The sequence below is a fragment of the Cavia porcellus genome, unplaced genomic scaffold, assembly GCF_034190915.1.
Source record: "Cavia porcellus strain 051 isolate PalLab524CR breed Dunkin Hartley unplaced genomic scaffold, mCavPor4.1 scaffold_12, whole genome shotgun sequence".
NCBI classification, from domain to species: domain Eukaryota; kingdom Metazoa; phylum Chordata; class Mammalia; order Rodentia; family Caviidae; genus Cavia; species Cavia porcellus.
In genome coordinates, this window is record NW_026947495.1 from 57,423,327 (window position 1) to 57,439,290 (window position 15,964).

General features: G+C 42.0%; 1 protein-coding gene across 4 annotated transcripts in view; it reads right to left on the reverse strand.

Moving 5' to 3' along the window:
• Positions 1-1,296: 1,296 nt before the first annotated feature.
• Lrp2 (LDL receptor related protein 2) overlaps positions 1,297-15,964 on the reverse strand; it is a 183,614-nt gene continuing 168,946 nt past the window's right edge. For 2 of the 4 annotated variants that reach the window (XM_063259225.1, XM_063259223.1), the window contains 10 exons: positions 15,471-15,647; positions 13,963-14,082; positions 11,889-11,979; positions 10,997-11,064; positions 10,755-10,872; positions 10,154-10,283; positions 9,061-9,162; positions 7,534-7,641; positions 2,977-3,048; positions 1,297-2,795 (listed from right to left, as the gene is read on the reverse strand). In XM_063259225.1, coding sequence (XP_063115295.1) covers positions 2,634-2,795; positions 2,977-3,048; positions 7,534-7,641; positions 9,061-9,162; positions 10,154-10,283; positions 10,755-10,872; positions 10,997-11,064; positions 11,889-11,979; positions 13,963-14,082; positions 15,471-15,647 — 1,148 coding nt within the window. In that variant the 3' untranslated portion in view covers positions 1,297-2,633. Of the gene's footprint in view, positions 2,796-2,976; positions 3,049-7,533; positions 7,642-9,060; positions 9,163-10,153; positions 10,284-10,754; positions 10,876-10,996; positions 11,065-11,888; positions 11,980-13,962; positions 14,083-15,470; positions 15,648-15,964 lie in introns of all 4 variants that reach the window. The other 2 variants (XM_063259224.1, XM_063259222.1) reach the window with 1 other exon arrangement.

Genomic DNA, 15,964 nt, shown 5'->3' on the forward strand with positions numbered 1-15,964 from the left:
ACACTTAACTGCTGTCTTGAAAACGGATGTTTCCTACCTGTCCTTGTAGTAAAAGTATCTTTACTGCCAGGTTCAGCACTTTCCAAGCCCTGCTATCCTCTTGGTCCCTAAAAGTTCTCCCAAGGAAGTTACAGCTACAGTTGGCCTCAGGGTAACAAAACATAACTAAAGGAAAGTCCTTTGTAGTCGAATTTGGAAACATGGCAAAAGATGAAAGGATAAATTCATGTATCAGCTCATTCTTTCATTTCACAAAGGTACCATGCAGTAGACACTGGGGATCCCACTCAGGGGCTCTACCTCTGTCAGTGGAATAAAAACACTGGTGAGCGAGAGCCCTTGGAAATCTTCGATCCAGGAAGGTCGATTTCAGTGATGGCTCTGCTCCTTGTGCTGTGCCCATTATGCATTTTAGCTTTCTCAGCCCGGGTTTTCCTCACCTTTCATGCACACAGGTGTTGATTATCTTTTTTTATTAACAACCAAAGACAATAAAATACACTAACTGTTATCTGCCCTTTGGCTTTGTTACAGACAAGATATAAACAGATCATTTCAAAGATCCAAATAAAATCTTGATCATGCCCATCACAGCCTCAATTAAAAAAACAAAGGAGCAGCTATCACTATTTAAAATAGTAGTTCTCAGGACCAGGGATTTGGCTCAGTGGCACAAGCACCTGGCTGGCAAGCGGGAGGTCATGAGTTCGATCCCTGGTACCAAATAATAATAATAATAATAAAATAGTTCTCAAACCTGTCTGGGCATTAATATCAACTGAGAAATTTTTAAGAAGATATAAGATATCCCTTTCTCTTCTACTTCAGTAGTGATAACACTGATGGTCATTATTCAAAGACTTCCTTTCTGACAGTCATTAGGCCACACTCTTTGCATAATTTTCGTCGTACAACCGATTAGCGAAGACAGCAGCTGACACTGCTGGTCTCGCTGTTGTGAGAAAAGTAACAAGTTGGGAACTGTCCCCCTGGCAGGTGAGCATCACCAGAACATTGGTTAGAGGCATAGGAACATGTGTCCTCCTTTCTGATCTGCACTGGCCATACAGAGCATTCAGGAAAGGTCAGGAAATACTGTTGGCTAAACAGGACTTCGACTTTTATTAGTTTCTGAAGACCTATCTATTTCATGAACACAAAGTAAAAGTAAAGGCTTGTTGATTTTCAGATAAACTTCCCTGGAAGAAAGGGAGTAAAATCACTATGATAGAAAGCATTCAAGATTTTTGCATAGCAAAACATAACCAATTCATGACACATACGCAGAGAGAAGACTCTGATAAAATACACATTTATTAGAAATTTCTCAGCAGCATCATTTCCAGTTATTTTTCTAATCAAGGTACATTTCCAAGTAATTACAATCAGTACTCAAAATATGAGCAACAAATACTTTGAGAACTCAGAAATAATCAGTAGTACATTTCATTCATCCACCCATCCAATCCACCCATCCATTCATTCACATTTTAACAAATGTGCAATATTAGCACAGAGAACCAGGAACGCTACTTGTGAAAGAAATGCGTATTCCAGTCGTGGTTCCTGTGGTGGAGACTCTACCATCTACTCTACAGAACAGCTGGGTTGTACAGTACATTCTCATCCCGATGTACGGATTTAGGCAAAGGACCCAAATAAGGCTCAGTAAAAATGGTTTCCCTTTCTCTTCATGTTCCACTTAGGAAATAAATAGGCATTTAATGATATATTTCACACAGAGAAACAAAAACCCAGTTAAGGCTTCATTAAACTGGTATTTGTTTTGCACCTTACTTCAAGAACACACAGATTTGGTTTTAGTAATTCAGCTACTCAAACTCCAGTCCATCAAAGGAAGGAGTTCATTTAACTAAATATAGACTCAGTGTAAGACACTTGTGCTTAATGACACGGGTTTCCTCATCGACATTACAAATAAAAACATCCACTTGGCAGCTAGTGAGAGAACCTGTGAAACAGTATTTTCTGTGTAAATACAGAAATATGCAGAAGGGTAAAACTGAATTGCTTTTTCCATCTTTAGTACTGTCCAAGGCATCTATAGTCACACCCAGACCTGTATACAGTAGATAGGGTCCTCTATCCATATCCACTGATCAAGTTGACATGTAATATAGAATGCCAATTAAGTGCTGAGGTGTAGAAATGGACCTGAGTGAGGCCTTGATTCCTTTCCAGGATAATATTTTAGAAAATACAAGTGGTCCCTCTTCTTTAGACACAAGACACGACTAAGGGCCCCCAGCCAATTTTTCTCCTTACTGGATCATGTATTATAATGATCACCAACCAATTCAACAGATACTTTTATTAGCAAATTCAGTGATGTTATCATCTTTCCAAAATTTACAAATGTACAATATATTTATAGCATTACCTTCAGACAACTTCAGTGCAAAGATAAACATATAGTACATTGTGATAATTATTTGTAAAAATATGAAACAGCATAAGTAAAAAAAGACACACGAGACACTTCCAACTATAAGCAACCAGAGGGGGAAAAATATATTTTATTATAAAGTACTGAATGTTAACTTTTTCTTTTGTTTGTAAAAAATATACGTGCAAAAGTATGGTTCTCATTATTCCCTAGGTGGCTGGCATGGCTATGCCTCAGAGTCTTCTTTAACAAGATTTGCAGTGTCTTTAAAAGTGTCTTCTGTTGCAGTGTACCCTAGAGATGGGTCTCTTGTCTGAGACGTTTTAGCAGGAGGAGAGGGAGATGGAGGTGGCGCCGCAGCCACATATTCTTTTTGCTCGTTGTCCATCTACAACCACAGAAAAGGAATTGGTCATTTATTTCTCCAGCATGGCCAGAAACAGTTCTGAGTGAAGATGAAGCTTTGTCAGCTTGCTTAAAACAATCTGAGTGTCTATATGTTCAAGTTAAACCAAGCAAATGATTTCTAAAAGAATGTGCTAAAAAAAAAAAAAAGTGCTAAAAATTACCTCTGCGTAGATTGGATTTTCAAAGTTGGTAGTCTGTTTGGGTTTTCGTTTGAAGATACTCCATTTTGTAGCCTAAATGATAAGAAAAGCAAAACACTTTCAGTATTGGAGTTTTGGTTTTGGGTGTGTGTGCACGTGTCAGTGTGCATGTACACACACATATATGGGCTTCTTTTCCTTCCTTCTAGGTCTTAAAATTTCTTCTCACTGAAATCAAAGCCATTTGGGACACAGCTCATGAAATAAGTTGTTCATTGCTTCTTCTCATCCCTGAAGGTCTGGGAAACTCTCTGAGCTGTTCTTAGCTAATAATTTCAAAACACTTCCCTGATGTGAAACACAGTTTCAGAATCTGGACCCATTACACTTAGAAGCTTTGCCATGCAGATGGCTCCGGCTACTTCAGCATGGAGCGAACAAATGAAACCAAAACACCCACCCAAGAGGTTTCTGCAGAAAATGAGGTTTCTGAGACTGCATAGAACTGCAGGAAAAAATAATTCTCATTTCCTAAAACAAGTTCTTGATTCTCAGCCAGTTCAAGAGTATTTCCTCTCAATTCATCAATTCCTCCTGTAATCATTATTTTAAAAAATAAAAACAAAAACAACTGACATTTATCAGGTTCTCCTTATGTGTTTAGGGGCTGGGGATTTAGCTCAGCGGCATAAGCACCTGCCTTGCAAGCAGGCATTCGTGAGTTCGATCCCCGGTACCAATAAAAAAGGTAAAAAAGGAAAAAGACAAAAAAAAAAAAAAAAAAAAAAAGAGTTTAAAGGTTTCAGATTAATCTGCTCAACAGCCCTTTGAGATGGGTTCTCTTATTACCCTGCTCTGCTGGGTGCTGGTCATAGCGAGTTAAATAGCTCCACAGCGGGGTAAGAGCAGGCAATGATTCTCCAGGAACTCTCAGGCCCACAAACTGAAGAAGGCAAAGAACCACCCTGGAAAATGGTGGGTGGCCACCACGCTACTGAAAAAAGCCAGCAGGGGATAACGAGAGAGACAGCTACTCTAACAGGCAGCTAAGGGGGTTCACATGTCCTGTGGGATGTGTGAACATTCAGCATGTGAAGTAGGGAACACACGACAATGGGAAAAGCCATTTGTTTACTCTGCACATGGTGCCATCAAGGAGAAGGTGAAGACATGCAAGTCTGAGCCCTGTCTCACAGCTCAGAGTGGGGAAAGGCAAGATTCTTAAAAGTCATTGCTTCAGGATAGAAGGGCTCCCTGGAGCAAAGCAGCTACAGTATTAACAAAAGAAAGTATACAGTGCCCTTCACTTTGATCCTGTTGGGAGGTCCCACTCATGTCAGTGCATTCATGTCAGTGCAACCTTTAGGAAATGATAAAACTGAGTCATAAAGGGGCTGGGGATTTAGCTCAGTGGCATAAGCGCCTGCCTTGCAAGCAGGCAGTCGTGAGTTCGATCCCTGGTACCGATAAAAACGAAAAAGACAAAAAAAAAAAAACTGAGTCATAAAAGTTCACGTTCTTAACTTGGAGTCCTTTCAGTGTATTTACTGGTAAAAGGTAAATTTGTAAGACTTCATTACACATTAGTGTCAATCTCAGGTGGTCTTAAACAATTTCTCCATTGCTTTTATTATATGCTCTTTTTTAGACAGTTTCAGGTTTGAGTCTAGCCACAAATTCAAGACCTTCCTGCCTCAGTCCCTAAATGCTGGGTTTACGTGTGTGCACCTAGCTTGTCTCTGCTGCTTTAAAGCCAGCTGGCTGCTGTCCAGTGCCCAAAGGACAACAGATACAGGAAGACCTCTGAGCACAGCATGGAGCACAAACCTGAGAGTTTCAGGCTTAGCTGAGTAGGAAAGTAAGGGGAAGAACTGACATCACACAAAGACAGAAATGAGGGAAAGGCACTGCAACCGGGGAAGGGCACCTCATCTGCATGATCTTTCTGGGCACAGTCTGCTTCTGAGGACGGAGGGCCAGGTCAGAGGTTCTTGCCGTCCCACTGCACTCCCCTCCCTACTTGGGCTGGGGACAGCTTTGTCCTGCAAAAAGGCATGGCAGGCTTGAGATGAACTGAGAAAACGTGTCCAGAACATAAAATAACTCTGGCACAGCCTTAGGGTTGAGTCAGATCTGAGGACCAAATATGTGACATTCAAGTATTCTGGTGTCTGTATTCATTTTCAAATGCAACTTAAGGGGGGAAAGTTCAGTCCCTCACAAAACATGAAACTAAACATTCCTCTCTCTGACATGTATATGTGTATGTGTCTGTGTCTGTGTGTATGCTTAGAGAAAGGAATAAGTAATGGATATGAAAATTTGTACAGAAATCTTTTAAGTTTTTCTCATTAGTATCAATATAGCTCATAAGTTTTCGTTTTTAGCCAAACAAGTAGAACTAAGACCAATGTCTAAGGTGGTTGCTGGCTCAGAATCTAGCAAGACTTCAAGTTAACTTAGTAGATACAAGTTGTGCTTCAAAATATGCAACTTCAGAAATAGTGATTAAATTTTTATTCAGTTCTTTCACCCCTTTTAGTATCCTTCTGGGTACTGGCTTAAAATTTATTTCTTTATATTCATTGATTAAAAGTAGCACCTTAGAAGTGAGACATTCCAGATCTTATTATTCTCACCTGGAGAGCATGTGCTGATTCCTGAAGTCACACTGAATTGTGGAAAACACTATGGGGCCAGAATACTGCGGTACAACATGCAAGACAGTTTTGTGGCCCAAACAGCTGTCCATTCAACACAACAATAATGGCCCTAGCATGGACATTATTAAGGACTTTTGGGCCCTGAGGTAAAATGGTTTATCCAGAATGAAATGCAAGATCTGGGATAGCTGTGTGTGTTCACTGAAACTAGTAATATATTTTCCAGTAACACAAAGTTTTATAGCATACTTATTTGCTGAATTTTTTCCTGCATTCCACATAATTGACAGATTGCAAAGGTCCAGCAGGTTTGATAAAGAAACTATCAGGTGGCCTTTTTTTCTTTTAATCTCCAATATTAAAAGCCATGAGTGGCACAGAGAGGCAATACTGTTGGTGGTATGACTGGTCAGACAATTAATCAGAAGGGTGATAAATGGCCCAGTAAATGGATAAATAAGAGTCAGCAGTAACTGTGGGCCAGAAGAAACAAGAAGTGCCCTTCCTGTGAGCCAGAAGCAGCCATGGAGCAGGAGAGAGGAGAAACAGGAAGCCAATTCACCCTTCCCATAAGCCAGCTGGAGTGTGGCTGGGAGACAAGAAGAGCCGAGGGCCCCCTCTTCCAAGCAATCAGCTGATTCAGAAGCACACAGATCAAGCTGATTGCAATTGAGGTACAAAAACAACTTAATGCTTATACTGTTTGATTGACTCTGCAGGCCTAACGCCAGTAGTCTGAGCATTTATTTAGAGGAGAACACTATGCAATATAGCATTCAAGGGGGATTTTTTTTTTCTGTCTTGTTCTTGAAAATCCAATAGTTTTTTTTTTTTTTTTTGAAGTCCTGTAAGGTCCTCAGTGTAGATTTTATTGGTTTTGTTCCATATTGTTTTGATCTATTATACCTGATGATATAGACAACAATTTGAAAATAGCAAGAGGCACAATGGTAACCACTTTTGATCACCTGGTATTCTATTTTTGCATCACGTGCTATGCCCACCCTTCTATTCTAACTGACTCTGTTTTGCTTAGTCACATTTGTTTTTATTCTCTTCAAAAAAGTAATAAGAACCGTGAGAGTAACAAAACCCTAAAAGTCTAATTGTTACTGTTAAAAAGAGAGGAAAGTAAGGTGGACTAAGGGATATAACCGCAGGTATGTTCGAGTGTATAGGATGGAAAACCATATAACTGAGTTTTTGTAGGATCATTGAACGGAACTGTCTCCAATTCCACTGTATGAATGTTCAATTTATATGCTTTAATTTAGTGATATGGACAACTGTTTCTGGGAAGATAATGTGTAGCCTGTTAACTGGTGATTTTGTACTGTATATATTTTTTTCTAGAAATACTGTATTATTTGTACCCTTAAAAAAAAAAAAAGAAAATCCAATATTGTTCTCACTGTTCTGTTTTGCTCCATTTTATTGTTTTATTTTGACTGATTTTATTCTGTTCTATTTTGTTTGATTTTATTATATCTGATGGTATGGGCAGCAATTCTGAAGATTACAAGAGACATTACAGTAGCAATTGTTGATTTTCTATTATCTTGTTTTGAAGTCCTGGATCATTTTCATTGTTTTTTTTTTTAATGGTTTTATTCTGTTTTATTTTGTTTGGTTTTATTCTCTTAAAAAATAGGTAGATAAAGGCAGTATAAACGAGTACCAACTAGTGATAAACACTGGCAACAGCAGTAGAACCAAAAACATTTTACACAAAGAAGGATCTTTTACATGTATCCTGACAGTGAAATCTTTATTAATTTATGCTAAGTAGGAATCTCAGATTAGATTATTGTGAACATGCTGAATCCAGACCTCTGCATTTGTGAATGATCTCTCACTAATTAATAGCAACCCACAACTCAAGGTGCACATCATTTTAGGACTCAGTCTCTATTACCTGAGTTCCGTCAACATCTGGGGAAGTTGGCTTTAGCTCTGGAACTATCTCAGAAGGGTTTACAGGACTTCCATAATTCTTGTTTTCCACATTTTCAGATACAGTCACCTATGAACATATTGAATACTCTTAACCAGTTTTGAAAGAATCCTATAATATATAAATTTTTATCAACTCTTTGGTTCTGTCCACCATCTTGTTCTCCCACAGACATGGTCCCATTTTTATTTTATGAGCAAATCCAAACCCCAGAACTAAACACCACTCCTATTTCCCCCCAAATCCAGAGCACGAAAAATTAAATCTCTGCCTTAATCATGAGAGATAAATGCATGCCTCACTGGTCACATTCTCTCTTAATAACACCTCTGGCTGTTTGATCCATCATTGACCACAGTTTTGAATAAAAAGAAATTTTGACTGCATGTGACAACCAAACCCCCAAAGAATAGAATGAATAAATCCCCAAGCTCAATAGTGAACTGGGAATCTCATCTTTGAATAATGAGAATAAAATTATGAATTTCAGAAGACTGCTTAAGAGGCTGAATTTTGAAATAATGCATAATGAAGTTAATAATTCTCTATACATTTTATATTACATTCATATAATTCCGTTTCTCTCTTAAACCCAAATTTGCATGATCAGGTAAATGACAAAGAAGGTGATCTGCTCCTTTTCCTTTATACTGTTTACAGTCACCACTTTGTTTCCTCTCAAACACACACATACGTTCATATGTCCAGCCTCATTCTGTTTAAGGGCAGTTGCCAGCTGAAATGTCACATCTGTTTCATCTGGTATTAAAGTTTTGCTCTCTAGTTATCAAAGGATTAGGTAAAATGCTTCCAAGATTCAAATATTGCTGCTCTTAAGAAAGCTATCTGTGCAATAAACATTTCTAGCTTGTGTTAAAGTGTACCCCAAGCTGCATTTGAAAGAAGCTGGTGAGACGTTAGCACTGAAAGTAATTCATTGTCACTGAGGTCAAGGCTGTCTGGACTAAGGAGGTGCAGGTGACCAGCCCTGCAATGGTCACTAGGGCACTTTGTCCAGCCCTAATGACGAGCTCACTCCTGCACCACATGCCTTTCTCTTCCACCAGCTGCACTTACAGATGACTGAGCAGCAGAGCTGCACCACGGGGAACTTCAGTGGCTGCCTGTCAACCTTGGAGACCTTTGCACTTTCAGAAAAGTATGGCAGAGCCAAGCATAAGGGGGTCTCTCTCCTTACAGCCCACCTCAAATCACACCTTCAGGACACTTCACTTCCCAAATAGTTGGAGAGAGGCACAGTGTTTACTAGGCTCTGGCTCTGGCACCTCTGGATCTGGCACCTCTCAGAATGAGTCAGGACACTCCACGTGGCAGCCCCATGGTGCTCATGGGCCCACCCTAATGACAGAGAGGACATTGGGGCTCCCTAGGAGGAAAGCCCGGAGTCCCCTCCTGTGACAACCCCAACAGAGTAACATCCAGCAGCAGCAGTAGCCAGAAAGAAGGGTGGTATGGATGGAGTCTCACCTTAGCCGGCAGGACCACTTTGACCACAGTGCCTCTGGCTGAGTACATTGGGTTTTCAAATATCACAGGTTCCTTCCCCATCTCCATGGCAAAGTGCTCACTCTGGTGGGAGAGGCAGAGAGAGGGGGTCACACTGGCAGGTCTGGTTCACACACACAGGAAGGGGCCTTGTTCACACCTGGAGCTCTATGTGTGTTTTGTCAATGGTACCCAAAATAAGAGGGCTTAAGAGACAGTAACAAAGCTCCAAGCCTCAGAAAGGCACATCATGGTCTAGACTAAGACACCAGCTCCAGGAAAGAGATTCTTCCTCCACCTGCATTCTCTGCGGTCCCTTAAGGCAAATCATTCTCTTGGGGCGTGAGTGTGGCTAACAGAGAAGAGGGTGGGAAGTGGAGGAAGAGAAGGGAGAGAGGGCATGAAGAGAGAAATGGGATGATGCTGAACTTTCCGGCAGAGCAAAAAGTGAAAGATGTGAGGGGAGACAAAATACTGAAAGCATATTTCAGCTGCTGGCTGTGGAGCACACCCGGGGTCTGCACCAGTCCCCACAGGGAAGCTGGGGTACCTCACAGGAGATGATCCTGTACCCGTTCTATAGACGGGAAAGTGAGGGTCAGTGAAAGCAAGCTCCAAGCCCATTACTGCTTACTTAGAAGGTGGAAGAGTCAGGGTTTGAATCAACTCTGGCTCTAAAATCACTGCTTATTCTGTCACTCTCCATTGGTTGGAAAACATAACAGCTGGGCGAACACAATTCCTACTCCTTCCATACACACGTATCATCAAATGAAAAGAGACTATTTTGTTCTGTCCCTTCTCCCTGCCTCCCCAAAACACCCATAAAACTTTCTGGCCCCAACATAACATGGCGGCTACAGTGGGATAAATGTCAGTTTTATTATGAATATTGCCCCTATTTTTAAACACATTTCTGCAGCAAACCTAACATTCCCTAACTTGGCCTATTTAGTATAAACTTTATTCTGAACTGCATTTCAATATTCTCTCAGTTGTATTATTTTTTTAATATTTCTTTTATAAAACAGTAAAAAAAGGAACCTTCAAATCACCACTTGGAAATCACACTCACCATGGCCATTGATCTGTCAATAGCAGACTCAGGACCAAAGTCAGACACTCCAATGTCCATGTTAACATCTACCCCTGATCTGAAGGTCACCCCATTTCCATTCTCAGAGGGTTTCACAAGACTGCTTAAGCTGCAAGTAACCAAAAACAGAGTCAGGGTTTTAAAAACCTTTGCATAGTTCCCTTTCCTCCACATTGCTAAATGTTACGTAACTGACATGCACCATTCCATCCCAAGGGTGCACAGATGAACACGGTGAAGTCCCCCTGTCTACTTGGAAACACTGAGCAGTTCCAAATGGTCAAAATGGAACTTTTAGGACCAAAGCTGTGCTGACACACAGCCAAGTCTGCTCCAGGCTGACCTGAGGGCCGCTGGAGGGTATAAGTCATTAGAACTATAAACATAGTCTGTCACTCAAGCTTCGGAGAAAAGCACTAGACAACAAATTTGTGACTTTAAGTCACTGTTTTGAATAATCACTACTTTCTGTTTTGGTAGAATAGGTGAACTGAGTGTTATATTTTTTAAAATGTATTTATTCACATGATCACATTCATGCAGGCTTCTAACACTCAATATTCTGTATAATGAAACTAACCTTGGCAGCTTGGGCAGAGCAGGCAAAAGGGTGCCAGTTTTCCTATAATGGAAAAATCCTACGGCTCCCAGTGCTCCAAGGATGATGATCAGGAGGACTGTCAACAGTACTGCCATTGCTGCTGTCACAGAAGCAGAGATGATCAGCACTCAGAGGAAAAGAGTCAACCAACTTAAAAGGTGAAAGGGGGCTAGAACTAGACGGGGTTAACAAAATACAGCCAGGGGTTCTTTGAAACTTACTTGTTCCTGGAGGGATGCCTTGGGAAAGCCCAATTTCACAGTACGCTCCGGTGTAACCACTCACACACCTACAAGTGAAAGGAGAGATGTTCACTGGTGCAGGAGCCTTCTTAGCCTCAGCCGCAACTTAACAACATTCAGCGGTAGGGAGAGCTTTAGGCATGTGAATCACATGTTAACGGACAGTGCATCCTGCACAACTTCTGTTTCACCTGCCACGAGCAGGTGATGAGCAGAAAGAACAGCGCTCTGATTTTATCAGTGCACTTTCCGTGTAGAAGCTGTGCCTACAGGATCAGCCTCACCAAATAAACCTAGCGGTGTCTCCTCCACTCCATGGAATTCTTCCTTAGAGAACAAGCATGTAAACGGCAGTCGTGTTCTTCCCATTGACCTTTCAGTAAATACTTTTAGAGACACTTATGTTTCTGGCTCCCTATTCAAACTTTCTCAACAGCTTTCTTCTTTCCAAATCCTTGGCTCGGTCTTTCTGCTTGTCATCAATGGCTCGCATTGAAACAGCTCTGCTGACAGCTGTCCCCCAACAACCCTACTGCAATCCATCATCCCAAGTGAGTGAGACAATGCTGCTGACATTCCTCCAAGTCCTTGCTCCTCAAAACGTGGCCCCCAACTTGTGGCACTGCCCACAAGCTTGTTAGAAATGCAGGATCACTGTGTATGAGAATGGGCATTTTAACCAGATCCCTGGTGACTCTTAGGTATGTTATAGTTTGGAAGCACAGGCTCAGTGCCCTGCAGTCTCCCACAAGGGAAGGCAGGCTGGTTAAAATGTGAAGATTAGTGAGCCGGAAAGGTTCCTGTGCTTGTTTCCGTGTCTACAGTAAGGCCTCAGACTTCCTCCAGGCCAGACCTCAACTTTGAGACTTACTTGCACTTGGGGTATTCATTCTCATCAAAATAGCAACTGCCTCCGTACATGCACCTGCATGGGGGCGGCATGGTGATGGGGAGCTCGATGGCTGTGGAGAGGAAAAGCCACACACATTAGTCAGGCACACTGCACGCATCCCACCATGCAATCCCTGCCAAGCCACCACCTGCTCCACACGGCAGGAATGTGCTAATCACTAAGAGGATCATATATATTTCCTGGAAAGAGGCAGACTATAGCACCACCATCCCTGAAAAAACAGTGGGGAGGTGCCTAATAGTTACAAGAAACTATGGCAAGAAAATCTCTTTAACACATTTATGTTCTTGTGTGAAGTTTTCCGAACTCTCCTCTGTGAACCATCGATTAAAATCAAATTTTGTTTAGGCCCACCTCAAACTGCAGCTAGCGGCTCCAGAATAACAGCAGTAGATCATGGACAGACACCAGACACAGTCACTTAGACCCAGAGGGACAGCAGCGCGGCAGCTGTGAAGCTTCCTCCTCCATGGCACTGCCCCAGCTCATCTCCCACAGATGCCCTGGCAGGGCCTGCAGGGTCAGCGATGCTCCAGTGTGTCATGAGTACAAGATGCTTAGTACAAGTGTTATCAGATTTTACTCAGCAGCTTGGCTGCTGTTCTGGCTCAGTCCTTTGATTTGAGACTCTGCTCAAAATCTCCTTTGCCAGAGAGCCCTTCCTGAAGGTTCCATCTGAAAAAGCAGCCTGCCCACCCACCCACTTCTCTTACCCTGCCTTACTTGTCTCCTTGATACTTTCCCTACTAGGCCTCAACATGCATTTCTGGGGTTCTCTATTTATTGTCCTGTTTGAAAATAATCTCAATGAGAGCCGGTGATTTGTCCATTTTGCTGAATTCTGTGACATCCAGCACTTAGGATAATGTCTAGCACATAGCAGGCATTCAACAAATGCTGAATTATCTAATGAATTAACATACCAAACCAAAGTCCTATGTGGAGTAGCTCCAGCATTAGTGCACTTACTCTGGTTAAAAGGAGAAGTTTTAAATTTAAGCAAAAAAATTAAGTGAGAAAAGTCGCAGGTGAGATGACAATTAACACAACACCTCCTCTGAATAGGAAAATGAAATAAATGTCAGAAATGACCCATCTACAGCATAGAACACACCTCAAAAGCTTAAATTATTTAAAATACTGCTCAAAATATTGGAATCTATATTTCCCCAGTAATGTTGGGATGAGCGTGGGGTAGGGAAGGAGAGGCGAAGGGAAGCAGTTTTTTTTCTTCCTGAGTTTATCTTCCAAAATTGCTAATTTAAATCCACTTAAGATGAGTAAAAGGATCCCTGTTTATAGCCAGTGGCGCCCCCTCCTGGTAGAAGGTGATTACTCTCCATTTTCCCATCAGTGGAGACTGACTGGGACTACAACAGTCATAAAATGAGGTTGGAGGTGGACTGCAAGGTGATTTTCTTTAAACATGTTTATTAAGCAGAGGATACTAGTTAGAGACATTAGTTGTTCCCTGTGACTTATAAACTTCTTAATTTAGAAGAGTCCTTGAAAAAAGGTCTTGCCGAGAAGAAATGAGAATTAAATTAGTTTGTTTGTTCTGGTCTTTACTTCCCACAACATAATGTATCTTTCAGCATATGGCCTCTTTTGCAGTTGCCAAAATTTCAAAGTAAGCATGTGAGAAAGACTGTGAGCATCCTCTAGCCCTCCCTGCTGCACCACATAAGCTCGTTCCAGGTCAAGAACTTGGGTAAGTTAAGGCTGAGTGGATTCTGGGATCCAGTGTGGGGTGAAGAAAAAACCCAGAATACTCAGTCTTTGTAAGTTGTTTGCAGAACGACATAACTGTAGACTTAGGGATAATGGATCTATAGCTCTGTAGGTTGTAGCAAATAATTCTCAGAAGTCACTAGAACTTCTGGGTGTGTTCTGTCTGGACCCTGGAGTTCTATTCATGCTTCCCACAGCTCTCCACCCCCCTAAATCCTCCCACTCTGTCCTGCATAGGACCCAGTTCACAGGGATTCCTCAGGCTCCTGAAGCCCCTCAGTGACCCAGGCATTGCTCCTACCTGCATCACACTCCGTAATGCTCCCCTTTATAAAGCTGGAGCCTTGAGGACAGGCACAGCTGTATCCTCCAGGTCTCAGCAGACAGAGGTGGCTGCAGACGTCTTTACAAGGGTTGGACACTGGGAAGCAGAAGACAGTAAGCAGTTCAGTCCTGATAAGAGGTGAAAACCTCAGCCACAGGTGACGGCAGAGCCCAGGCAGCTTCCCAATACCCACACTCATGTTTTCTGGCTGCTTACCCTCAGGTATTCTACCATCCTTGCCAAGCCACCAGGGCGACACAGTTCATCCCTGGATCTTGCATCTATTTCTATACCACTTGTATTTTGTACTGGCATCATATCTCTCTGCTGCCTGGCAGGTTTGGGAGGTTCACGGCCTACCTCAAAATCTAACCTGAGCTAAGTAACTTTAGACGGTTACAAAAGAAACCAGTGAGACTGAATATTATACCAAGCTTTGTCATTCCTTTAATCTGGATAGGTCACAGTATATAATCTATCTACCTGGGGAATCTTATTAAAATTCAGGTCCTGACTCAGGCCTGGGGTGAGGTCTGAGCACTACATCTCTACCCAACTCCTGTAGGAAATCAATGTGCTTGATCTTCAGCCCAAATGTCGAGTAGAGAGGGACCAGAGCAATGATTTTCAAAACTCATCCCTGAAGCACCAGCAGAAAACTGCTAGGGAACTTGTTAGAAATGCAAGTTGTTGGGCCACCTCAGGTACACTGGATCAGAAACCCCATAGCTAGGGCCCAGAATCTAGGATTCGCAAGCTCTCCAGACTACATGGGCGGCGTCTCAGGCCTCAGGCCAAGTCCCAAGGGGACTGAGAGACCCCAGACTTTCCTCGGCCTCCCCCACAGGGTCCACAGATGTCTAGGTTAATACTAATGAGAGAAACTGACATGCAGAATTTAAGGAAAGGTATTTTCTTCAAAATGTTCTTCCCCTTTCACCTTGCTCCAAACAATGCTGCAACATGATTTAGAACACAGGTCAGCTAAAGTCGTAGGACCCAGAAAGAAAATGAGAAAGCACAGAGCAGATAGAAACGCCTGTGTGTGACAACCTCACACTGTGGCTCATGAACCTCAAGACAATCTGAGGAGCCTGGTCTTATCATTTTCACAGTGACGAAGACTTCTGACCGCCATGAAGCCCATCTTGTGACTCGTTAACCCAACTCACACTTAGCAGGGATCTGGTGCCTGCTGCATATTGCCTGGAAGTCCACAAGCATAATTCCAAAGAAGGTAGGCTAAAATATTTTACATTATTTTTGCTATTGGTGGTTTGTATAATTTCATTTGACTTCCAATTTTACTCTTCTTCAGTCAAAATGGCTAAACATCCAGTTGCACAAGCACACACATGTACACTCCTTTCATGGACCAACAGAAATGCCTAATCATTATCTGCTAGCCTTTTCCAACACCATAGCCACCATTTTGAATAGAAGTTTCCAGATAACGAACATCTTATTCCAAAGGTGGTGATTACCTGACAGATTGTATCTGTGTTGATGGAAGATTCGAACTTGCGTGAGCCACGGGTTCACTACCAGCACTTTCTCTTTCATTCCTTGCCCGAATTTATTTTGCATCCACACTTCTCCCTTCTCCTTAGATACCCAATACAACTTGTCTTCAAAGATGTCCAGACTGTAGGGCTTCATGGCTGTTTACCCCCATCAGAAAAATAAAACAGAACCAGGTTACTGAAAAGACCCCAGCACCACTTGAATGCCTGAAGTTATTCTGCTTGAATGAATCCCTCATGTGGTGCCTGGAGCCCCCAGGAACGCCAGGGCTGATTTTCTGTACACATAACTGTGAAAGTACTACACTGTGGGGGTCACAGAGACAGAAGTTAAATGAGATCCATGTACACTGCCATTGCTTATTTTATTTTAAGAAAAATTCTTTCCTTTGAACATAAGATACCACTGGGCAGAAAGGAAAAACATGATAGAGGCTGAATCACTGCAATTTCAC